At 40.6% G+C, this 26,737-nt stretch overlaps 1 protein-coding gene across 2 annotated transcripts in view; it reads right to left on the reverse strand.

Moving 5' to 3' along the window:
* LOC307042440 (histone-lysine N-methyltransferase EHMT1-like) overlaps window positions 1-25,796 on the reverse strand; it is a 56,301-nt gene extending 30,505 nt beyond the window's left edge. The window contains exons 1-11 of one of the 2 annotated variants that reach the window (XM_079686310.1): window positions 25,650-25,796; window positions 23,797-24,180; window positions 23,130-23,223; window positions 22,728-22,810; window positions 22,334-22,532; window positions 20,385-20,518; window positions 19,635-19,778; window positions 4,584-4,891; window positions 4,387-4,470; window positions 4,217-4,305; window positions 2,644-2,750 (exon numbers count right to left, since the gene is read on the reverse strand). In XM_079686310.1, coding sequence (XP_079542436.1) covers window positions 2,644-2,750; window positions 4,217-4,305; window positions 4,387-4,470; window positions 4,584-4,891; window positions 19,635-19,778; window positions 20,385-20,518; window positions 22,334-22,532; window positions 22,728-22,810; window positions 23,130-23,223; window positions 23,797-24,123 — 1,569 coding nt within the window. In that variant the 5' untranslated portion in view covers window positions 24,124-24,180; window positions 25,650-25,796. The remainder of the gene's footprint in view (window positions 1-2,643; window positions 2,751-4,216; window positions 4,306-4,386; window positions 4,471-4,583; window positions 4,892-19,634; window positions 19,779-20,384; window positions 20,519-22,333; window positions 22,533-22,727; window positions 22,811-23,129; window positions 23,224-23,796; window positions 24,181-25,649) is intronic. The other variant, XM_079686311.1, reaches the window with a different exon arrangement.
* Window positions 25,797-26,737: the final 941 nt, after the last annotated feature.

The following is a 26,737-nucleotide window of genomic DNA, read 5'->3' on the forward strand; positions in this document are numbered from 1 at the left end:
AAGACACATTTTCCAAGTTTTAAATGAGTACATCATCTCAAACGGACTGCCTGGTCTCGTTGTGTGGGTGTGTGTTCAGGTGTGGCAGTGGGGCTATGACAGGCAAAAAAAGCGGAGTGACAGCTTTAATCAAAAAAATAAAATAATGCAACAGGGGGGTCCCCGCCAGAGGACAATGCTATATGGGGTCCCCCCCCACTCCGCACCACAGTTACACCGCTGCGAGACGCTGCACGCACCCCCAACTCTGACTGACTTCCCGCGTAACTGATAGAATTGGATCATAAGATGGTGGTGTTTTTGCAACTTCGGCTTTCAACTGACTTACCTTCGAAACACATGTATGGCTCTGCCGCTCAGCGCTGCTGCTTGCTTCAGCCTGTGTCTGCGTTCTTTTGCACCTGCCTGTAATCTGAGAAGGTCCCGCCTCTCTGGCTGACTCCCGCCCGGAAAATCTTCAATGTTGATTGACACTTCAGTAATAGCCAGATAGCGCTGTGGGCGGGACATTGCTCGTGTACACAGAGTGGTGACTGCAGCCAGAGAAACGGCCGCATCAGAGCCAAAGTTTTATCGGCAATTTGATTTAAAAAAAAGGCCGATACCGATAATCGGTCAAATGCGGAATATCGGCCCCGATAAACAGCGTCTGAGGGCTTCTTAATATTTAATAAACTATGAACGGGAAGAAACTCAGCTAACTGATCTTTTGCAAAAAAGCTAACGCTGAGCCTCTGAATTAGCCACGAGCTAAAAAATCTTAAGGCCGTTAGCGCAGAACTCTAGCTATACCGATCGATATACTTATTGGATCTGCACAAACAAGCTTATACAGTATAACATCCTGAGAGTCCATAGAGTATAGAAGTATAAGGATCATCACTGAGCCATCAGAACTCGTGACAGGGGAAGCAAATACAGACAACACAGAACGTAGCTTTACGTAGCAAAATAATAATATAATAATAATAATAATAATGGGTTTCATTTATAAAAGCACTTCATATTTGATTTCAAATCCCGAAGTGCTACAAGCAGTGAGCATGAACAGTATAAATAAACATTACACAGCACGGTAGAATTAATAAAAAGCAATAAAAAACAATATAAATAAAAATAAAATAAAATAAAAGTGTGATAAAAAAGGTCTAGGCAAAGGCTCTATTGAAAAGATGACTTTTGAGGCCTTTTTTAAAAGCCTCCAAGGTGGTGCTCTCAAGTGGTCGGGGAGAGCATTCCACAGACTGGGAGCAGCCGAGCAGAAGGCCCGGTCTCCCATAGTACGGAGCTTAGTCCTGGGGGGTTTGAGGAAGTTGGAGCTGCTGGAGCGGGTGATCCGCAAGGAGGTATGGGGGATGAGGAGTTCCTTGAGGTAGGGAGGGGCAGTTCCATGGACAAAACCACCCAAATGACCCTAGAAGTGTTTTATTTTTGCTAAACCTCTCTCAAAAAGGTCAAATGTCACTTGTTTTGCATCAATCTTGATACAGGGTACTTATTATATGTTGTACTTTGGATTACTAAAGCTTTTAGTCTACCATCCCATCATTCAAGGGTGGTTTTCACTATAAGTAAAAAAAGAATTTTTGGACGGACACTATAATTTACAATTTTTTACTATGTTCAATCTGAATTTTCTTTAAAATAAAAAACATCTATATTGATTCTGACTTTTCTACATCCAACTCAAAGGTTTATCATTACTTTGAGAAAAAAGATTATTAATTTTTCCCTTTTAGAAGTGTAGTTATCGTCATTTGTTCTTGAAATGTCATTTTCGAGGGTTAGGGACCTGAAAAACAGGGATGGGGTTCAACAGGTTAATGGAGAAATGTTGAACGTTTTTGTCACTTCATGCCCTCAAGAGGCATTTTGTTTAATTGTTTGACTTAATTATTAAAAAAATGTCAAGCTACGAGATTTTTTCCTACGTTTCTCATGGCAGGTGCACTCTAGCTTTGAGATCACGCACTCTAGCGTTAACGAGCAGCGCAATACACACGAATGTTAAAATCTGAAGGCCTCTTTACCAAGGTCTGAACAATGTTTAATATTTCTAAAAGTTTGAATCGGATTTAAAAGTTGTTTAATATGAATAATGTCAGAAAGATGTGTAACATTTTAAAGTTGGAATGAGGTTTCTGAGTGAAAATATGAAGGTTGAAGTTGCATGAAGATTTTTCAAGTCTGAAGAGTTTCTCCATTGACTTTCATGTTAAACATTTGATGAATTAAGGGATATATCTCGGGAATTATGAAAGTTATGAATGAGAAAAGTAATAGCAATCGATTCCCGACCGAGCTGAACTTTTAGATGTTTGAACGGAGTTTCTGCGATGTGGAATATGGGAGAAGAAGACGGACAAAATACACGGTGGAATAAAAATAAAGAATTGTGTGCGTCGAAGAACAAGTAGTTGGAATGCTGTATAAGCATTCTCACTAAATTAATAATTTGTTACCCATGTCTTTACTGCACATAACAAATGTAGTATTTTTGATAATAATATCAAAATGTCTGTCATTTAATGTTTAAATTCCCAAAACCTAAAAGACAGAACTAGAGAAGTCTGGTGTTCTGCTTTGAAGCATCTTTTTGAACACAGGCCCTGAGGGGCAGCCTGTGGTGAAGACCCTCCTCACCTGGACCAGCATGTGGCAGATCTCCTGGTGGCCCTCAGCAGCTGCTGCATGAAGAGGGGTCACTCTGTTTGGGCCCTCCATCAAAAAGTTGGGGTCCTTCCCATCAACTACAATTTAAAATCAGTGATGCAAACACAGGTATGGTGAAAAAAGAGAGAACTATTCGAAGCAGGAAAAGAACAGCGTAATATACCATCTGACAAAGGCCTGTGCTATAATGCTTCAATTAACTGGCTATTCTTTATAATATACTCAGATCAATAGGAGACAGAGATGTTAAGTTATAAATCAAGGGTTTTTATTATTATTTACAGCAGGGGTGGGGAACCTTTTTCCTTTCAATTTTTACAACATCCTCCGAGGGCCGTACAAATTATTGAACTCAACCTCTGCTTAAAAAAACTAAAATCACAGCAAATTCATTTGGCCTTTCTTTCATGCTGTGCAAAGAAAAAGCAACCTCTTAATCCAGATATCTTGCCATGACTCGCGCATGCATGCATGTGCACAGTGTGGCATGACCACCAAAACAGAAAGATATGGACACAAGATGTGCGCAAATGTATTTAGTATCCATGTGAACATGATTGAAGTGGGGGGGACCTAACCTCCTCTAGGGGGGGGGGGGGGGCATGCTCCCCCGGGAAGATTTTTTTTTAAATATTGAAGTTAAAAGCATTAATCTGGTGCACTTTGAGAGCAACATGAGGAGATCTATGGGTACATCTTTCAACACCCATTTGAAACAGAACTGCAAGCAGATTTTTCTTTTTGGATATTTTACAAATCACTCCCCTTTTAAACTCTATTTTTGTTATTTTTAACAACTTTTTTGTTACTGTCATATAGTATTTTATACCTGTTTTTCATTTAGTCTCTAATGTCTCATTAATAATAATGATCATATCAAGGTGTGCCTTAACCTCACTGAGCTGAGGTTATTTGAGCTTCTCAGGAGAGAGCTCTCTTCCACCTGGTTGTAGAAAAGCTCTTTAAATTCGTTAGCATAGCTAGCTAACCAGATGCTAATAACAACATATCGCCACTGTGCTTACAACTAAAGACACAGCGACGCAAACACTGCGGCATGTGTACGGCTCCTTATGGGTACTGCAATATTTGAAGAGCTGGAGCGGCGTTCCGGTGCACTCCGTAAGCACTCTAGTCTAGTCTACACTCCTTTCAGACGAGAAATAACCACGTGAAGACACGTTACGCTCGTGTTGTGTTCAAGGAAACTGTCCTTGGCAAGGAAAAACAGGCACTCGCTTGTTTAATTATTTTGCGATCTAGATTTCTTCTTCTTTTTTGAAGTGAGAAGTTGTCCGTCGGACTAACGGACGGACTGACGGACGGACTGACGGACCCCCCCCCCCCCCCAAAAACGAAAACTCTTCGGTTCTCCACGAATTACACAAGTCACCCAAAGCAGCGTTAAAAAAGCGGGAAGCGCCGAAAAGCGACTAATTTGCATCACTGTATAATGGTTGGTTTGTCAGTGTAATAATAGAAATTATAAAAAAACATATTGAGCTATTTTATGAGATGCTGCTTTATGTCAAGTAACAGTTACCTAGCAGCTGGATGACCTTCTGAAGCTCTCCTTGTTTAGCAGAGATGTACAGTTGTCTGGTGGGGTACTTCACCTTCTTTGGTTTCAGGCTAAAAAATATGAAAATATATCAACCAAGGACTTTCATCAAGGAGCAAACTGCTGCAAAAAAATCACATGGTTAACCTTACTTTTCATCATCCAGCGCTGTCAGGATGTTCTCCAGTGGCTCTTTGGGTATTCTGTCTGTGGCATACACAGCCTCGCCCTTTGACCTGGAGAGACAGCCAGCAGGACAGCTGTAATCAACTAAGATGAGCCTTAATATTTGCGAGTTTATTGGTCTGGCGAAGGAATTGGATTTTCTAAGCCACATGAGTGCTGTTACCTGCCCGGGCTCTGGTCTCGGCCACTCTGTGGCTCGCTGCTCTTCTTAGCTCTGAGTATGCGTGGAACAGCAGGCGTTGTTGGTACTGATGGCAGGGCGGCCATATTTGGAACAGCTGGGAGTGACGGCCCGGGTTTGGATCTGGGTACAGACGGAGCCGAATCAGCCTTCAGCACAGTGACCTCCTTGGCACCGCTGGCATCCTCTCCGCAGTGGGGGCAGAACCTGAGGTCTTTCAGGATGGAGGCACAGTCGCGGTGGAAACGGTGGGAGATGCTGCCGTACGGCCTGCACTCCATGAAGGTGCCCTGGAGGACGGAGCAGGAAAACTCTGCATCAAGGTTACGAAGCACCACATCAAAGAATATAATATACATTATGATATACAGTTTATAGTATTCAAATGTTATTTTAAGTGAGGTGAAGTGCATCAGTGGCGTAACAAGTTTGTGATTGGCCTCGGTGCAAATATTGTTTTGGGCCCCCCCTCACCATCGCCCCAAACATAAGCGCACAATGATGCGCTCACACACGCACGGACACACACAACCACTCAGAAGCGCCACATGTAGGCTATCAACAACAGCCTGCGCTGGCCTCATACCACCACAGCACAGAGAACTAATCACACAATCACTTTACAGAATTAATCGAGATTTCGAGGACGATGTATGACAAAAAAAAACTAATTTCGTAAGTTTAGCCATTACATCTCCTTGTTCTCTCTTGTCCTTTCTCTTTGAGAGCCGCTCTTGTCCTTTGGTTTGCTGTACATAAATGCAGGCTATTCAATTTTGTATAGAGAGGCGAAGTCCCATCCATCTACTTCCGACCCATGGGACCTTATTTCGGAAAAATTATGTATTGAAGTCAATGGGGAGAGAAAAACGTATCTTTCGATCCCGTTTGAATTGTGCCACGAATTACACATATGATGTTTGTCAATCTTAAAATATCATTTCCATGTCAAAAAAGTCAGTTTGTCGTAAAACTGTTGAAATATAAGACTATGAAAAATACGCAACTAGAAAGACTACATCCTGCATGCTGGCTCTTACGGAACCGACTAACTCCCCTTTTGTGTATGTACAGCTCTCAACATGCCCAGACTTGTAGTGATTTTCACCTCGTTTAATACTTTTCGCCTCATTCTGAAAAAAAGAAGGGAAATGTGCCAACATAACAGCGGTCTTGGTGTGTGGTGCGAGACAGGAGATTTAGTTCTTTGAGCGGTTTCACACAAAAAAAAGTGTTATTTTACGACGGATTTTAATTTTTTTGACTTGCAAAATGATCTTTTAAATTGACAAACATCATATGCGTAATTCGTGGCACAATTCAAACGGAATCGAAAGATAATCTTTCTCTCCCCATTGACTTCAATACATAATTTTTCAGAAATAAGGTCCCATGGAGCTCCCCCGGAAAGGGAGGGACTTCGCCTCTCTATGCTGCCGAACTTGCTGCAGCCAGACAAATTACAAATACATTTTGGTTGCTTGGTTACTTTGAAGACTGCGTGAACCGGCCAATGCCATTGGGGACCCGAAAAAGAAAGATTTATTTAAAAAATTGTTTTGCATGGGCCCCTTCCCGGCTCTGGGCCCTGGTGCGTTGCACCGGCTGCACCGTTGATAGTTACGCCACTGAAGTACGTACAAACGGTTTACACACAAATCCAGGATCCATCAATAATTTCTTACTTGAACTTGTTTTTACTCTGCAAACTGTAGTGTATTTTTAACTCAAGTGTTGTCTCAAGTTATAGATACGTTTTAAGATAATCAAAAGAGCTGAAGTATCTTGTGGTTAATTTTAATTAATGTATTACTTGAACTACCATCCCCAGCTGGGAGTGAAAAATGTTTCAAACATTTCTCCATTTTTTTTTCTTCTGTTTTAACAATGTATCCATAACTTAGCTACCCATTCAAAAGACATATTCATTAATTTAAGCTAGGGCTGGGCGATATGGTCTCTAAATGATATCGCGATATTTACTGACTATATCGCGATATACGATATATATCGCGATATTCTGAAATGTCCTCTAAAACACATTTTTTTTTTAAATGTTAACCCCTTGATGTTTACAGTCACGCCAGTATGATGATTCTAGTAGTCCCTGCAACATATGTCTGCATTAAAAAAATCGACTAATAATGAAGAAAATTAACACATTTGTTGCAATAGTAATTTATGCACTAACTACATTACTACTTGTACTACAACATTTGAATCATCAGTTCTTCCTCATTTTCCTCAATTGTTCATATGTGGTTTATTAAAATAATGATATTGTGGTCATTGTTAAAAAATGTCTGCTATTATTATGAGTAGTATTATTATTATTAGTATAATGCGCTTTCTGTCTTCCTGTCATTATCAGGAGTTAGACATGTAATGGCTATGTATTAGATTAGATTAGAACCTTCATTCTCCTAAACTGCTGGGACATTTCCCTATAGCCAATACCTTTTATATGTTCTACTCTTCACTTACTTGTCAGCATAGGTCGGCATTGATGTGCAGAGCCGACAGAGGACCTTGTTTATATTGGCATCATATTGAGAGGTGCAGTGACGCGTCCTAAAACCAAGAAGTAAGCTGCTGGTTCCCTCGACAAAAAAGCAATGGGATTCCTCCATAGGGTTTTGGAAAATAGCTGGAAATAAAGTCTGTGGAAAACAAACCTGTATGATAAATGCACGTTTTGTTCAGCCGGATAATATCTACATGTCTACCCTACTTTTATAATTTTTGAATCATAAATCTAATCGATAGATTATAAAAGGGTTTTAGGACGCGTCACTGCACCACTAGAAAACAACTCCATCGATCAAGCTGGCTGAAACTTTCTCTCCCTCTTCTTTTCATGCAACCTGTCACTGTCCTTTAACTCATCCGGTGACTTTCTTTTATTTGAAGATAGTTTTTTGCCCGGCGCTCACGGGCAAACGGGAGCCTGCTCGCGCTGGCTCCGCAGTAAACAGCTGTTTTCTTTTCACCCAACAACGACAACCGCCTCACGAAACGCTATGTTGTAGCGTTAATAAACGAAACAATTTAACGACATTGCTTGTCAAAATACCTATACCACAGGACAATTTTTTTTTTTTAAGCAATATTTTTAGTGGCCCGAGCGGGCAAGTGGAAAGTACGTTTTGCTGGCCCGGGGTGTCTAAATAGTGCTTCCGAGTCAGGGGGCCATTTATAATGTCGAGCCCTGCTCTTTGTCACTGTGCATGTTTGTAATGTTTGTGTGCAAGTTAGACGGGGCCTGCGTGTGTGTGACTGTGTCTATGAGGGAGAAAGGAAAGCTCATTTTGGCCGCGGCGGGAAATTGATTTGACAACATAATACTCGATGTTCACGATGTGGTCATTTACAACATCGCATGTAGTGCAATCCGCGATGTATCGTGTAAACTCGATATATCGCCCAGCCCTACTTTAAGCTATAAAAAAAAACATTTCAATCACTCACTGTTTATTACTTTTCCCTTATCATTTTAACAGTCACCTTATTTGTACAGGTACCTATAAAACATTTGGCAAAAATCTAGCACATTGACCATATTTAGTCCAGCCAGGTTCTATATTGACCTCGTCTTTGAACCAGGCTAGGAAAAGTTGTCAGAGCAAAACACAGGTGACAAGTCAAGGACTAATTTTAGAATCCAACTTAAGCTTTACATCAGGTATAAACAAGGTAACTACAAACAGCTTTACTCTGTTTGTGAAGTTAATTTAATTAATTTATGTTATTTATGTGACTTGTAATGTACTTCATTTTGTTATGTCTTGTGGGTTAGGGTTGTTTGTGTACTGTCTTATATATTGTCTATATATCCTAAAACAATAAAGAACGCGTTTTTAAAAACAGGTTTCCTCCACCTTAGGTATTGCCAAAGTGAGCCCATTAAAAAAAAAAAACAAGAAGCTGAAATGAATCAATGCGTTCATCTCAAGCAGGTTGGACTACTGCAATGCACTCTTCACTGGTCTTTCCTATTTAGTGTGAATGCTGTTTACAGCATTCCACTATAGTTCTTCGATGTTTTATTAGTGCGAATGCTGTTTACAGCATTCCACTATAGTACTTCGATTATTTATTCTTCCCCTTATTAGTGCGAATGCTGTTTACAGCATTCCACTATAGTACTTTGATTCTTTATTAGTGCGAATGCTTTTTACAGTATTCCACTATAGTTCTTCAAATCTTTATTAGTGCGAATGCTGTGCCACAGCATTCCACTATAGTACTTTGAATCTTTATTAGTGCAAATGCTGTTTACAGCATTCCACTATAGTACTTTGAATCTTTATTAATGCGAATGCTGTGCCACAGCATTCCACTATAGTTCTTCAAATCTTTAATCCCCTTAAACGTATTATTAGTGTGAATGCTGTTTACAGCATTCCACTATAGTTCTTCGAATCTTTAATCCCCTTACATTTATTATTATTTCAGCCAATACTTTGGCACTCCATAACTTCAGCTTATTTTCAGTTACAGAAACCATTCAAATATTAAACTATTCAGCCTGTTCAGGAATCGATGGGAAACTTTCAACTTTTTCAAAATATTTCATACTTTTTGAAATATTCAGCTTTTTAAACTCTTTTTTTAACATTGAAGTCAATGGGAGATTCCTTCAAATCCACTTTTCCTACACTTTGCGCCACATGCTTCTCCTTCCACGTAATTTCAGCCAGACACTTCATTCCAACTTTCAAATGATCACAATACCTTCAGCTATAACACTTGTGTAAAACATTTTTGATATCTTTTACACTTTTTCAGATATTGAACTTAGTTTGGAGCTTAGCAGAGGCCTTTTTCAGATGTTAACATTAGAGTGGATGGAAGCAGCTCGTTAACTCTAGAGTGCTTTGATCTCAAAACAGAGTGCAGGGGAGCTTGACATTTTCCCCAAAAAATGTTTTAAACTTGCCATAATTCCCAAACCCTACACTCCTCAGACATATTTTTTCATGAAAAACGTAGGAAAACCTCTCCTAGGTTGGAAAATAAAAATAAATTAAGAAAAAAAAGTAAACAAAATACCTCTTGAGGGCATGAAGAGACAAAAACTCTCCTTCCACATCTCCATGGTAACCTTTGATCTCTGGGCTTACACACACAGGTGTTTGTAAACATTCATTCACTACTACTTACATTTAATATTTAACTCCTTCAGCCTACTTTCAGCTACAGAAACTATTCAACTATTAAATTATTCAGCTATTTCAGGACATCGAGGCTATACATTTTGTTGCTTATACCTTTTTCAAACCTTTTCTTTTAAATATTAAGCTTCTTCACTGTTCTTCCAGTTTAACATTTCACTTTCAAGTTTTCAACAAAGTCATTGCAATGCATTTGAGCTGTAACTATTTTGATTCAAATCATTTCACTTTTATGCATTTCTCCACTAAGTTCAGCAATGCACCTACTTGGTCTCTGTAGCTAAAAGCAGCTACCATTCAGCTAATGACATATTCAGCTTTTTCTGCTAAATTCAGCAACAAATGTACACAGTTTACAGCATTCGCACACATTTTCAGCAGTTAATGCATTTTCTAGTTTTCCTACTCTTCCAGTTTAACATTTCACTTTCATGTTTTCAACAAAGTCATTGCAATGCATTTGAGCTGTAACTATTTTTATTCAAATCATTTCACTTGTTCTCCGCTAAGTTCAGCAACACACTTACTTGGTTTTTGAAGCTAAAAGCAGCTACAGAAACCATTTAACTAATAACATATTCAGCTTTTTCTGCATTTTCAGCTAAATTCAGCCACACATTTTCACAGTTTACAGCATTCGCACGCATTATCTGCAGGAAATGCATTTTCTAGTTGGTCATGTCTTCCTTTATTTTACCACTATTTATTTGATTGTGATTTATTTTGTTACTATCATGCCTTTTACCTCCCGTGTCCCTTAATGTGTGAAACTTTTATATCGTGTTTTTATGATGCATATGTGCTAAAAGGTTTTAACGTCTGGCCTGATGTGAAATTCTTGTCTGTTTTAAATTGTGATGTGAGCCTTGCTTTTAAAGGTCCCATGTCATGGCCATTTCCACTGATCATAATTCCATTGTTGAGGTATACTAAAATAGATTTATACTGTGCAATTTTCCAAACTCACATTGGTTTCGCATACAGCATCTCTGTAAACTATGTGTATTCAACAGTATTCACTCTCTCCACTAAACGGCTCGTTGCAGCTCTTGCCCCCCCCCCTCCCTGTGAGCCCAGTGTTCTCCGATTGGTCGGGACGTTGTGAATCGCGCTAAGCTCCGTGGAGGTGTGATTTCCTTGTTTAGCGATACACAGCGAAACTCATCCTGAACACACACAAAGTCACAGCCGAAGTAAAAACAATAAGTGTGGCTTTATATTGAGTAAGAAAAAGGTTTATAGGTTGATAAACGCTGTGAGAATGGGTCTGCAGAGAGAATTTTGCCGCGATCCCAACTGTCTGTTATCAGCCTGCAGCCAGGGAGGAGAAACCAGCTGAGCTGCCTGCACTGAGTGTGTGTGTGAGGAAGTCCGTGGATTGGTCAATTTGGACCAATCAGCGGGGGCTTAACGTAACAGCTCCGCGGACATAACGTAACGGCTCCACGGATTGGCCCATTTGCAGCCAATCCGGCTACTGGCCATTCCTACGACACAGCACCCAGGAAATAAACAATGGACAATGACGTATCTCCAACGAGGCGTTTTGGGGAGGTATTTTCTGTTTTAGAGTTTGACTCGCTTCAGGGTGTACTTTGAGGGTTTTGACCCTGCACACCGTTTACATGCATGAAAACCTTCATAACACACAAGGGGACGGGTAATAACCGGAAAAGCATGACATAGGACCTTTAAAGCACTTTGAGCTGCACCTGGTGTGTGAAAAGTGCTATAATATAGTTTAAAGGGGACCTATCATGCAAAATGCACTTTTGTATGTCTTTTATACATAAATATGTGTCCCCGGTGTGTCAGGAAACTCACGCAGCGTCAGAAAATAAAACCCTCCCTCTTTTCCTCCGTACCCAAATCTCTTTAAAAACGGGGCTACAACGGTGCTGATCCAGATTTGCATCCGATATGTTGTAATATCGGAAATGTAGGCTGGCTTTACACCCACGGCCCTGTCAGAAACGTTGCTATCAGAAGCAATGCCCGACTGTTTTGGACGTAATATGGTCGGTGCATGTTTACATTAGCATCGCCAACACTCAGACCTAACCTGTACTCAGGGATGCAAACACACGTATGGTGAAAAAAGAGAGAACTATTCGAAGCAGAAAAAAAACAGCGTAATATACCATCTGACAAAGGCCTGCGCTATAATGCTTCAATTAAATGGCTATTCTATATAATATACTCAGATCAATAGGAGACAGAGATGTTAAGTTATAAATCAAGGGTTTTTATTATTATTTACAGCAGTGGTGGGGAACCTTTTTCCTTTCAATTTTTACAACATCCTCCGAGGGCCGTACAAATTATTGAACTGCTTAAAAAAACTAAAATCACAGCCAATTAATTTGGCCTTTCTTTCATGCTGTGCAAAGAAAAAGCTACCTCTTAATCCAGATATCTTACCATGACTCGCGCATGCACGCACGCACGTGCATGGTTGTGGCAGAAAGATATGGACACAAGATGTGTGAAAATGTATTTAGTATCCTATCCATGTGAACATGATTTAAGTGGGGGGGACCTAACCTCCTCTAGTGGGGTCCGGGGGCATGTTCCCCCGGGAAGATTTTTTTTTAAATATTGAAATTAAAAGCATCAACCTGGTGCACTTTGAGAGCAACATGAAGAGATCTATGGATACATCTCAACACCCATATGAAACAGAACTGTAAGCAGATTCTTCTTTTTGGATATTTTACAAATCACCAGTGGCGTTTTCTCCTGGAGGCCAAGGGAAGCCAGGCTTCCCCTGTTTTTTCGGATTGTAGTTAGAATTTTAATAAATAAATAAAAACACTTCGTTTAGTTTCGGAAATTCTTTGTTGTGTGTTGCTGCCGGCCCGTCTCTCTCCCATTCTCATTGAGTATTTTACAAAGAGTGAAACAGCGCCCCTCTAGATGTTATGGTGAAACAGTAGATTGCACTCTCTGTTGCGAGAGGAGGCCAGCCGAAATTTGCTTCCCTTGGTGAAAAGAAATGGAGGGATTGACCAATCAGATGAGGCTCACGTCATGCCCCTGCCAACCTGTGATTGGTCGGGGCCATGCCAAGGGAAGCCAGAGGCGGCTGGCTTCCCTTGCCTCACAATCCAATCAAATCGCATCAACTTAGCGGTGCAATGACGCGTCCCAAAAAGCGGAAGTAAGCTGCGCTCGGTTTCCCTCGACAAAATAGCAATGGGATTTCTCCACAGGGTTTTGGAAAATAGCTCGAAAAAAGGTCAGTGGAAAACGAACCTGTTGGGTAAATGCACGTTTTGTTCAGTCGGATAATATCCACATGTCTACCCTACTTTTATAATTTTCGAATCATAAATCTAATTGATAGAAGATAGATAGCGTCACTGCACCACTCTCATCGCCGTTAGAAAGTAGCAAGCAACTGAAGCAAGTGCAATTATGGAGGGTGGAGATTTTGAGCATTTCATCAAAAATAATTGTACTAAACTTCCGCTGCAGCAGCAACAACAAATACAATCTGATGACAGGCCAATGCCCAAACTGGAGCTGTGTACAGCGAGGAACAAAGGAGCGAACCGGACGTAAAACGTTAAAGGTCTCCTGATTTAGTTTGTGAATGAATGCTTATTAGAGTTTCGGCTGGAGAGTGCGTGCGGACCTGTCGGTCAGATAACAGGCGTGTGTAAGTCCTGCATCTGTATGATAAAAATGTGTGTAAAATGATACCGGGTGCTGTAATCACTCATCTGGTTACGTTATTACATTGACCACCCAACCCAGTTTCATGGCATTTCGTGTTCACCAACACGATTTTTAATCTATTGATTCGTGTTCACCAACATTATTTCCCCCTTTTTTCGTGTTGCACAGCACAAAAGCACAAAAGCATTGTATTTCTATTGGTAGTCTCACGGCATTACGTGTTATAGGAAGACCGGAAGCTGTGTGGTTCATAAAAACATGTTCTTACTCAATATCAAGCCACAATTATTGCTTTTATTTTAAATCGTATAATTTCTGACTTTTGCTGCCGTCTGTGAGGAAAATAAATGGGGCTCAGAGCCTCAGAATACTGAAATCTGTATTTTTTAAATCTTTTTTTCCTTCTAATTTGTTATTCTTTTCAAAATGACACTGTTATTTACTCACCAATAACACACAATTATCCTTGTTTTTATTTATTTGTTTAGTTCCATAATCTCGGGCTTTTTTGACGTCCGTCAGGAACTGAATTTCAAAATAAAAATAACCGGAAACAGACGTAGGCATTTCGAGCAGTTACCCAAAATCCTCAGCTATGGTTTAAGCTCGCTGATTGGATGTTTTAGCCGCAATGCATGTTGGGATTTGGTGTTTATATGATATGAAATCGGAAAAACATTTCAAAAGAATAAAATAATACTTAATTCCGAGTGTTCTTGCTTTTCTCTTTGAAAGTCATCACATAACGGCATTGTAATACACGGTTCGGCTGCATTACATATTACAGATCTGCCGTAGTTCTCTATTTATAGAGCCCTGATGAGAAGACCTTTGGAAGAACTGGAAGAAATGCCGCCGAAACTGAATACTTGACGTGGATCATAAATATATCAACAATTAAACAACATCTTCAATTTCTCTTCACACAATACGTCTCCTTGCAGTATCAACACTAATTCGGCTGACTTGTAAATTTGATCTAATTCATAGATAGGTTATATTTACACCATAACGGTGCACAGCTGATATAAAAGGACTTGTAGTTTTTAAAGATATTACTGATTTTCTTTGAATATAAGAATGTAAATTCCTATGTCTGAAATAGTATAGCAATATGCTGTAAAATTATGTGAAAGCATGAATAAAACTACACATCTTCAGATGTTGTACATACATAAGTGTCCTACAATAATAATACAAAGTTATTATGGCTGTTTGTACCTTGTGTGCACCGCCTGGTGGTTAAAGCACGTTATTGCATTATTGTTTTTATGTGTTATATTTGATTATATTACAAAAATATATAGTATATATAGTACATACTTTCATAGGGGGAAAGTAGAAGGTCATTGATAGAAATATAGAATATAAAAAATCAAGAAGATACTATAAGTGATCTCTACAATAAAACAGTTTAGTGCAGGATGTACAAAGATATTAATAGGAGGAGGTGCAAAACAGAAAAACGAATTAAGAAATTAGAAATGTGCAGAATATGTTTAATGGTGGAGGTATACACACATATTGATAGATGTCTTGTAATGCGCTGTTGAGGAACCTGTGACCCAAGATTTTAATTCATTGCATACACCGTAGTTGTGTATATGATATGTCAAACCTTTGAAAATCTTGAAAGGGATGTGCAAAATAGCCATAATATACTGTCTTTAATTAACTATTAGTAGAGAATAACGAGTAATGAATGTACTTTATTACTCGTTTCCATTCATGTCAATTGCAGATAAATGTTTAGTCTTCTCAAGAACCAACTATCAAATATCTCTCCTGATTGTTGGCACTTGACAATCACCTTCCCTGAATTTTACTCAGGTGTAACTAAAGTCTGATTTAAGGGTTGTTTATATTTCACATCATTAATCAGAATCTGCAAAGTAACTCAAATAATTGTAGTGGAGTAAAAATACCAGGTTAACCTCTGAATTGTAGTGGAGTAGAATTACAAAGTAACAATGAGCTGTCATGTGGGCATATATTAATGATGCGCATTATGGACACAAGCGATTTTCACCCATGTATTAATTATATGTTTTACATTTGATAACACCAATGTGTTTAATACTGGCAACTTCTAATTGTGGTCAAAACGAAAACCTTCAGTAGAGACGTCCCATAGAACATTTTGCGAAACACAATAGCCAGCATTTGTAGTTCTGGGGGGGCGTTCGATTCCAGTTTTGGATAGTCTGGCGTGGTTTCGTTCCATTTCAAACAGCTGTCCAACATCCAATCCCAGAGCTTGAAAATTAATCACGGGGACTTTAGTCCTAAACGATAGCTGGGGATTATGGGTAGTGTAGTGTCTTCGGCCATCCTAAACTCCTAGAGGCCTACGTCTGTTTCCGGTTATTTTTATTTTGAAATTCAGTTCCTGACGGACGTCAACGAAGCCCAAGATTATGGAAATAAACAAATAAATAAAGAAAAGGATAATTATGTGTTATTGTTGAGTAAATAACAGTGTGTTATTTTGAAAAGAATAACAAATTAGAAGGAAAAAAATATTTAAAAAATACAGATTTCAGTATCCTGAGGCTCTCAGCCCTATTTATTTTCCTCACAGACGGCAACAAAAGTCAGAAATTATAAAACTTAAAATAAAAGCAATAATTGTGGCTTGATATTGAGTAAGTACATGTTTTTATGAACCACACAGCTTCCGGTCTTCCTATAACACGTAATGCCGTGAGACTACCAATAGAAATACATTGCTTTTAAAATCGTGCTTGCAACACGAAAAAAAGGGGAAAATCGTGTTGGTGAACACGAATCAATAGATTAAAAATCGTGTTGGTGAACACGAAATGCCATGAGACTGGGTTGGACCACCACACCCCCCCCCATCCCAAAAGAAAGGACGTATTATTGGCTTCCCCTAATTTTTTCCCCACGCCACGCTACTGCAAATCACTCCCCTTTTAAACTCTATTCTTGTTATTTTTAACAACTTTTTTGTTACTGTCATATTGTATTTTATACCTGTTTTTCATTTAGACTCTAATGTCTCATTAATAACTATAATGATCATATCAAGGTGTGCCTTAACCTCACTGAGCTGAGGTTATTTGAGCCTCTCAGGAGAGAGCTCTCTTCCACCTGGTTGTAGAAAAGCTCTTTAAATTTGTTACCATAGCTAGCTAACCAGATGCTAATAACAACAGATCGCCACTGTGCTTACAACTAAAGACACAGCCACCAGTAGCGTGGCGTGGGGAAAAATTTAGGGGAAGCCAATTTTTTTGGAGGGGGGGGGGGGTGGTTAATAACGTAACCAGATGAGTGATTTCAGTGCCCGGTAACATTTTACACACATTTGTATCATACAGATGCAGGACTTTTACACGCCTGTTATCTGACCGACAGGTCCGCACGCACTCTCCAGCTGAAACTCTCTCGTCTTATTAATTTAAGCATTTCTTATTAATGTATGCAGTCAAAATCCTCAAGTTTCTGCTTCAAGGAAGCACTCTGTGCAATGGTCTCTTTGTCCCATCCCGGCTCTGTCATTATCCTGTCAAAAGCGATACAGAGCGACCCGCGTCCTTCATGGATGGCCTGTACTGCGCGGCTTTTAAAGTTCCACCTCACAGCAGAACCCCCTGGTACACGCACAGCTCGATCAACTTCAGACAGTAGTGCTGGTCTCTTACATGAACGTGAGAAAAAATTGTGGAAGGCATCGAGATTGGCAAAAAACAGTTTGGCTGCTTAAATGTTGTTTGTGCCTTAGCATAACAGTGGATGAATAGCGCATTGGGGCAGTGTGCTTTCACTAAAGCCTGAACGCCACCGTGCTGTCCGCTCATGCAGACATGAGCTCCGTCATAAGTCTGACAAATCAATTTGTTTGTTGGACTGTAGTTCCCGATGGCTCTCATGACAACTGATGTTACAGCTTTTGCGTCTCTTTCTAAGCCGACGTCAAAAAAGCAGAGGAAACGTTCACACACACTGCCTTTTTCATTCACGTATCTGATTATGATAGTGAGTTGGCACTTATTGGAGATGTCTGATGTGTCATCCACTTGTACAGCAATGAAAGGACAAATCTTTATTTCTTTATCAGTCTCATCCTTGATACAACGAGCTATGCTCTCAATGATGTCATTTTGTATGGAGTTTCATCTGCTTTAATTTTTAGTTGCTGCTGTAGCGGAAGTTTAGTGAAGTTATGCTTAATTAAGTATGCCAAATCTCCTCCCTCCATCATGCTTCATTTGCTTGATCATTTCTAACGGCGGTGATGACAGTTACAGTACTACGTAGTAAAACTGATGTCGATGCGATTTGATTGGATTGTGAGGAAAGGGATTTTGCCTCACAATCCAATCAAATCGCCAGCCTCCAGGGGAAGCCGGAGGCGGCCTGCTTCCCTTGGCATGGCCCTGACCAATCACAGATTGGCAGGGGCATGACGTGGGCCTCATTTGATTGGTCAATCCCTCCATTTTTTTTCACCAAGGGAAGCCAGATTTGGCTGGCCTCCTCTCGCAACACTGAATGCAATCTACTGTTTCACCATAACATCTAGAGGGGCGCTGTTTCACTCTTTGTAAAATACTCAATGAGAATGGGAGAGAGACGGAGAGACGGTCCGGCAGGAACACACAGCAAAGGAGAATTACCGAAACAAAACAAAGTGTTTTTATTTATTTATTTAAATTATAACTACAATCAGAAAAAACAGGGGAAGCCTGGCTTCCCTTGGCCTCCGGGAGAAAACGCCACTGACAGCCACGCAAACACTGCGGTGTGTACGGCTCCTTATGGGTACTGCAATATTTGAAGAGCTGGAGCGGCGTTCCGGTGCTCTCCGTCAGCACTCTAGTCTACACTCCTTTCCGACGAGACATATACCACGTGAAGACACGTTACGCTCGTGTTGTGTTCAAAGAACCTGCCCCTGGCCAGGAAAAACAGGCACTCGCTTATTTAATTATTTTGCGGTCTCGATTTCTTCTTCTTTTTTGAAGTGAAAAGTTGTCCGTTATTCGGACTGACGGACGGACGGACCCCCCCCCCCAACCCCCAAAACGAAAACTCTTCGGTTCTCCGCGAATTACACAAGTCACCCGAATCAGCGTTAAAAAAGCGGGAGGCGCCGAAAAGCGACTAATTTGCATCACTGTGTACTGCACAGAGCATGTGTGTGAAGAAGCAGGAAATAAAAAGAAACTCACCTTGTGGTATAACCGGCAAGAGAGAAAGCCTTTGAGCTCCATACTGTTTCAGAGATAATCCTTGATAATCCATGATATGGCGTTTCATCACCGCAGTATTTAGTTTAGACAGCAGCTGCCGGTAGATTATCCCGCAAGGGCTCAGCACCCTCCTTTTTTCTTTATCGTTTTTTTTTTTTTTTTTTAAAGCTTTAAATCCCAAATCAGCACTTTTGAAACAGGAAGTGAAATAGAGGGATATGAGCAGGGGTGCACATAACTTTTTTGCCCTGGTTCTCAAAGGAGCACCTGGAGATGTTGCTTGGTGCGCATTCTTAAAATTAAATAAACTGGACCTTTTGAGGGGTACTTGACTTTATGAATGGGGGGAGAGAGGTGCGCTAGTGAGCACGCAGCAGGGTTACTGTGCGGAGCGCATAAAGCAGACCCTTCACGCGATAGCGAGGGGTAGAGCGAGGGATTGCAGATGCCGTCGTGCTCGTGGACGGATTAAAACAATTAAACCTAAATGGCTCGCGAATTATACTTTGGTGGCCGTTAATTTACCTGGGCGGCCCGCCCATGTAAAGTCTATGTGTGGGAAACCCTGCTATCTTACAAGTTCTTATGCAACTCGCAAATATCTCTCTCTCTATGTTGGTGCGCAAATGCGCCTTTTTTCAAATTATCCGGTGCTCTTTTTTGGCGGGGGTGCGCATGCGCCAGTTGTGTGCAGCCCTGGATATGAGGCATGGCTATAATGGGTGATCTGTTTGGAATTTTTTGCAAAACACTTCATAGACATGTTTTTTATATATTTGTATATATCTGAGACCTATCCTATTGCCTACAAATAGCATGATAGGTGCATTTTAAATAAAAAGGAGATAAGGAATATGACATGAGTTGGAAATGGTAAAAAAGTTCCAAGGAATAGAAATAAAAACATCTTTAAATAGAGGCAAATACGTGTTGATAGATGAGTGAGCGTGTTCCCTCACCGTCCGGCAGAAGAGCCCACAACCGGGGCAGCAGTGGTGCTTCACCATGCCGGCCCGGTGCTCCTCACATAGAACCAGCAGATGGACCGTGTTAGAGGGGCGCATCATTTCCTGCTTCATCACTCGCCTCTGGCAACGGCTCAGCTGTTGAGAGCAGAGGTACCAAAAATATCTTATACTGTACCACATTTAAAAAAAGGTTTACAATGTGTTGGTGCTTTTAGACCCATAACAACCTTAGCAAGCAACAGCTGTTATATCATTTTTGGTTGGATCATATCCAACAGGTTTTCACTGTTTGGAGTCTGGATTCATAGGACACTAAATCTGTTCCATAGAAGCCACCCATAAAAGGATTAATTTTGCTCACTAAATAACATTTAGATCTATCATCGGCTGCTTTTAGTTCAGGGTGGCCTTCAGTGATGTAGTGTGAAAATGTTTAGGTGAATTTCTAAACTGTAATAAAAAGTGTTTTTGTTCACAAAGAAGTGAAGATAGCAGGATTGCAGAAAAACTACTGGGTGGATTTTCATCAAACTTGTTGAATGGGTGTAGCATTGGCCAAGGAAAAACCCATTAAATGTTGGATTCCAAATTGGTTCGTTGTTCATTTGTGAAAAACAGCAGCCAAATATCACACCTTTCTCTGGTTAAGAACTGGTTACTGGGTGGGATTTATCTGATGTTTTAAAACTGATTTGTAATAATAGGTCAATGCTAAAGTGTTTTAGTTCAGAAGATTTTTACCATTCCATCCATGCTCTCCATGGCCATGCAGGTCTGCTCAATTGTGGACCGGCTGCCTCCGCTGTAAGGAGTCTCCATCCGACAGCAGCACAGCGGCAGCTCCTCCAACAGGTCTGATTCTGTCACCTTAGCATCTGACACACACACACACACAAACTAGAGATGTTAAGATTCACCGATTTGCATCGGTGCACCGGCATAAACGTTCAAGATGCGAGTGCACCGGTTGAAAGACTGCACATCGGCTACAGTTTGGGTTGAACCGGGTTGAACTCGCGATGCATCGATTGCGTAGCGTCTTTGCATCGGTAAAAAACCGATTCATTCATATAAAATCCCCTTATCTTGTCAACGCTCAGCAGAGACGATCTTTGATATTTGCTTCGCCACTACGGAGAACGAGAGTCTCAGTTATCAACACACACGGAAGTTGAGGAGAAAGAGAAACACAGCGCACCGAAAAATACCTACAAATCAAACGTTTGGCAACACTTCAGATTGTTCAAGAAAGACGGTGTAATAGTCATTTATGCTATATAGTTGACTGCAGGTCATGGAGAGTAATAAGGTATCCGTAGACCTTTGTATGAGGTATCTTTATTACTTAACAGGTCTACAGCTATGATACATAGATCCGTCCTAGATGCGGACTTGCATACACACAGTATCACTCCGCAGCCGCACCCCATCAGTAACGTCCTGATGGTATATGTGCGCGGCACTATTACTACAGACGGTCAACTTGAAAAATCCCTCGCAAATTGTTAACGATGCCGAGCCGCTTTAAAGTACACAAGTAGTACGAGGAACTTAGCGACGCACATAAAGAGGCGACGTGGGGTCTGCGGCTGAAAAGAGAAACCTGAAAGTGAGACACATGAGTTAAATCACTCAGTGAGGTGTTCTGTCAGAGAGAGGTGTTTAGCTTACAGCAGCCTGTGACGGCCAATAATAATTTAAATGTCTTCCTTACTGTAAGCAGTTATGAAATACCTGTTTGTGAAAGGTTATTTGTTTTCTTTATTGTTCAGATAGAAACCACTGCTTTCTGCTCACTGGTGAGTTAGCCTCTGAGTGTTAAGCACATCAGGCTGGCAGCTGTATGGGCATTGCTCTATGGTAGCTGTTATTTGCACATTGTTAATCATGAGCAATGCATCCTTACATTGTTTAACTGTGAGGTGTTATACAATTGTACTCTGGAGAGCTTTTAAAGGTAAAAAAATAAACGGCATGATGGGATGTGCAGTACCAAATATGTAAAGCACTTTTTTGTTAATGTATGATTTGCTGCATATAAGGAATAAAACAAAAATCCTCTGTCGTACCATATTGAAGTATCATTATTTTTGCATCGTGTTGAATCGCATCGTATCGCCCCGAATCGTATAATGTTGAATCAAATCGTATCGAACTGTATCGCAACAGGGGTATCGCATCGCCTGGTGTTTCAAAGGTATCGTTAATGTATCGTATCGTGGCAACGTATCGAGGTGCGCATCGCATCGGCCTCATTGATGGAGATGCACAACACACACACACACACACACACACACACACACACACACACACACACACACACACACACACACACACACACACACACACACACACACACACACACACACACACACACACACACACACACACACACACACACACACACACACACACACACACACACACACACACACACACACACACACACACACACACACACACACAAAGTGGAGTCACTGGGGAACAGTTGAGGGAATAAGGAACGGAGAAATAGACATTTATAATCGTGCCTTTGTAGGTTAAGTTTTGGATATGTGGTCCTTTGCAACACCACATGCTTGACATGTCTTCCCATTCCAACAGGTGCCATTTTATGTTAGATTGTCACTAAATGACATATAAAAACATGTCTATAAAAGAAAAAGGGGACATGATAAATGTGTTGTCACCTGTCAGGGGAGGAGAGAGCAGCTCTTCCTGAGCTTTCAGATCCAGACACTCCAAAGCCAGCTCAGTGTATTCTCCTTCTCCAGGATCCCCCTCCATCAACAGTTCACTCCTGAGGGGCTGCAGAGTCTCTGTGAGCATCAGTGGCTTCTCCTCGGCTGCAGCTCTGTTCTGCTGCACACTGGGTCCTGGCTCCTCCTTCTGATGAAGAAAGGAATGACATTTGTAGGTATTGATATTTATTTCAACATGGCAAACAGCATATTGCTTGCATGGTATTTACTTGCTACTGGGTACACTCCTGGGAACATACAACATAACCCCAGTGGGCTAACAGATAGGAATACATGACTGAATGACAAATAAATGTATAAATAAATAGATACGTGGACCTACCTTCTCCTGCTGTTTAATGGCCTTGGCCTTCTTCTTGGGGACTAGGTTGTACATTCCCATCTTCCTTTTTCTCCTCTTCACAGCTAGGATAAGAACAAAGGTTAGGTTATGTAGTCAGAAGTCATCAGTAGGAACATCAGTCTGAAAGGTGCGGTCACCCTGGAGACAACATATTACATCAATGCCCACTTTTCCAGTTAAACACATGACTAATGCAGAAAAAGTCGTTATTAAACACAGTAAAATGATCACAAATAACAACATTTGAGTACAGCTAACTAGGGCTGCCCCTAACAGTCATCCAAATGTTAGTCTTGCAATTTTCTAGCAACTCTTTAAGTTTATTTATTTTCTCAATATAGGTTGAGTTCAATCAAGTTTGCAAAGGGAAGATCAACTCACCGGACGGAGGTTTGCTGGAGACAGCTCTCCTCTCCTTTCCTTTGTGGCTGGGACAAAGCTTGGTGCTTGACTTCACTGCCTTCCTGCCAGCACTCTTTAAAAGGGCAAAAACATATTTATTCTAAATGTAATAAAAGAGAAAGGAGAAGACAATATGTGATACGTAGGTGGGCATTGGTACAACATATGGACAACATTAATCATTTTAATATTAGACCGGTATGAACAGTCCAGTGTTACAGTAATTGTTTGTTCTGTACACTAATGAAGATGTTTGTAATAAGAGTATTTGACATCTAAACATTCAAGTTGAATACATTCACATAATAATTCAGTAAATGTATAATAAAATACAATATAACCCAAAAGTTTGTTTCTGGTAAGAAGTATGATTTCAGTGTCATTGTCAATTTGAGCCTTTCTGCAATCTGTGCATTCAGATGAATATAACTGTGTAGAAAGCAAACATTTTGATGTAGAACTTCTGGAATAAAATGTAAATGTTGAACACAAAGTAGTGCAGTAATTAATGAACAAAGTCAATCGAAACACGCACACATAACTGGTATACACACATTTCAAATATCTCTGAGTGTGGAAACATATACAATGTTATTGCTTTACAACCCTCACAGCTCATATGCAGCTGGAACATCAGAGGACTTGCCTGGAGATTTACTCCTATGGGGGCCGGTGCAGAGCCTGAACTGGGGGGGGGTTCTTCTGAGCTCCCAGCAGCAGCTCTCCCTCTGACAGGAGGGGCATTCAACCGACCAAGTGTGTCAAGAAACAGGCTTCCATGAGCAGAGGCTGCGGGCCCGGTGCTGCGGAGGGCTCCATCACTGCTTGCTACGGGGGAGCCATGGAAGGGAGTGACCTTTACCCTGGGCTTTTGAACACTCAGTGCTGCTTGTCCCTTGGCACCCATGGGTGTCCCAGAGGAGGGACTGGAGGGTCTTCTGCCCGGCCCCTCACCAGCTCCTCTGTGGTCCATTGCTGTCCTGAGGGGCTAATTATTGAGGCTTGTCGGTCTAACGGGCCTTAGTAGCACCTGTGGAGGTTAACCAAGTTATAATCGACTCAAATACATCATCTTAAAGCAGGGTTGCCAACTCTCACGCATCTAGCGTGTGACACACGCTTTCACTCTCAATCTCACGCTCTCACGCTGCCCAAACTATTCTCATGCCAAAAACAAGAATACCGAAGACTAGAAACGGTTTTGAAAACTTCTCAATAGAACATCTTTGATAATGTCTTCTGGCCAATCAGAATCAAGATAACGGCGTGGTGTTGTTGCAGGAAGTCCCGACGGAGAATACTTTTGCGGTAGTACATACTACATCGATGTATATATAGATACATCGATACAACATTACGTGTTGATAGAAATCAACACGTAATGAAATAAGACCCCACGGTTTGATGATTGATAGGTGTGTGGGCTGTCTTTCATTTTGACACACAGAACAATGGGGGCTATCCACCCTTATCCACAATGTAAAGTAATTCACACAGCCTCTTCCCTCTCCTCTCTGTGAGGTTCAGCTTTCAGAACAAAGTAACAAAAAACTAAAATGGTATTCATTTTTTTTTAAATAAATACATTTCTAAAATGACATTTTTTTTTTTCTGGTACTCTTCTCAAGAGAGTACCAGAATGTGTATTTTATGTTAGTATTTAAAAAAAATTGGCAGTTTAGAGTAAGTCTGTAGATTTGTTTGTGTGTGTTTATCATGTATAGGCCTCTCATGATAATTAATTTTGTTGGATACATTTTCCCGGAAATTATTGTGATAAACGATAATATTGTCGGCACCGTTGTATGACCATTTTAGACCACTGACATGATAATATAAAATAATAATTCAAGTACATCCTTTCAAACTGCTAGTCACATCCTCATGTAAATGGCAATGTATCGAGTTCATTTTTATTTATCGTACGATAAGTCAATTAATTGCGTATCACAACAGGCACACAATAAAACAGTGGAAACAAACATGTGTTTGACTTTCATTAGAGAATGAAACTGTGTGCCCTTTATAGTCTGACTGTGTCCAATATTGTGTAATTGTGTATTTGTATATATTGTATATATATATAAGGTCCCGCTGCTGACACGATAGCAGTCATTTCGTGCGCATATGTGTAATTAAACCCATGATATCAAAATCTCACTCCAGCCAGGTACCCAAAGTTGGCAACCCTGTCTTAAAGTAAAACAATTAATTAAGCAGAACTCTGACATGATTAAACAGTGCATACAGTAGAAGTATCGTAGCAACCTTCTAACGTTACATGCAAGGTAATGAATAGTGCACCAGGACGAAAGTTATCCCATGTTTGCAGAACAATTCCGCTTCAGGTGGAAGAAAGGCAGAGCTGAGCCGGAGAGCAGTGTGCACGCGGATTCATATGACACACAATGCGCGTGAAAAGAATACAAACATCCCAGAAAGTGTAAACGACATTAGGGTGAAAGGGAAAAAGTTGAAACAGCAGAAGTTTCATCCTACCAGCTGCAGTCGGTCTAGCTGTATCGAGCGACGGTGAGGAGGATGGGACCGGAAGACAAGAGTTTCCACTTCCGCCTCACCCGCTCGAGCATGGCCCTTTCTCATTTCTCTAATTCCCCTCCTCGACTCCCCTCTTCGACTCCTCGTGTCTTAGTCCCTACCACAGGAGACTCGAGCGGAGGAGTCGAGGAGGGGAACCAAGGAGAAAGGAGCAGGCGGTTAGAGAAATGAGAACTCCTCTCCTCTGAGGAGTCATTTTAAAGAGACGTCCATTAATGATGACAGGAGGCACAGCAGCTCTCTGATGGACGGATGTGTTTATGACGACTTATATATTTACTTTTAATTAATTCACAGTGCGGTATAATGAGACAATCATAGCAGTGGGAACATGTTTCAAATGGGGGGTACTGTGGGGATGACACCAGCGCCGGTTCTGACCAATTTGTTGCCCGAGGCAAGATTTTAGCTGGCAATGAAATACCTCTACAAAAGACCAATACAGCCATGGGAGCCTGCTTGCAGGCAGCAGTCTCAGGACACCTCCACTCTGAGTGGATAAATAATAAATAAAATCGTATATATATATATATATCTTGTAAAATACAAGACGACATCTTGTATTTTAGTTACACCCGCTATTGATTAATTCGGTCAAAATTAGACCTTGACACCGTCCACATAGCTATAGTGAAGTAAAATAATAGAAAAATATTAAGCCTCTTTGATGTAATAATCGGAGCTGAAACCTCTCTGCCATATAACAGACACTTCCTTATTTATCTTTGAATAATAACATAAAAATAAAGACGACTATACTACAGTCATTTTAATGCAATTAGCTGAGATAATATGATTAACCGACAGCTGTGGGTATTTTATACAACAAGATGATTTGTCTACTTGTATGATAAATATTTTTAACTATATGTCAGCATGTTTGTTTGTAGCCTTTATTTAACCAGGTGAAAGCCCCTTGAGATCAAAAGGTCTCTTTTTCAAGGGTGACCTGCAGACACCACTTATGAGGGCAGTACAATTAGTTAAAATCATATTTATTTTCTTAAAATTATTAGCCTCTTATTTAT

Source organism: Notothenia rossii (genome assembly GCF_949606895.1).
Source record: "Notothenia rossii genome assembly, chromosome: 6".
NCBI classification, from domain to species: Eukaryota; Metazoa; Chordata; class Actinopteri; order Perciformes; family Nototheniidae; genus Notothenia; species Notothenia rossii.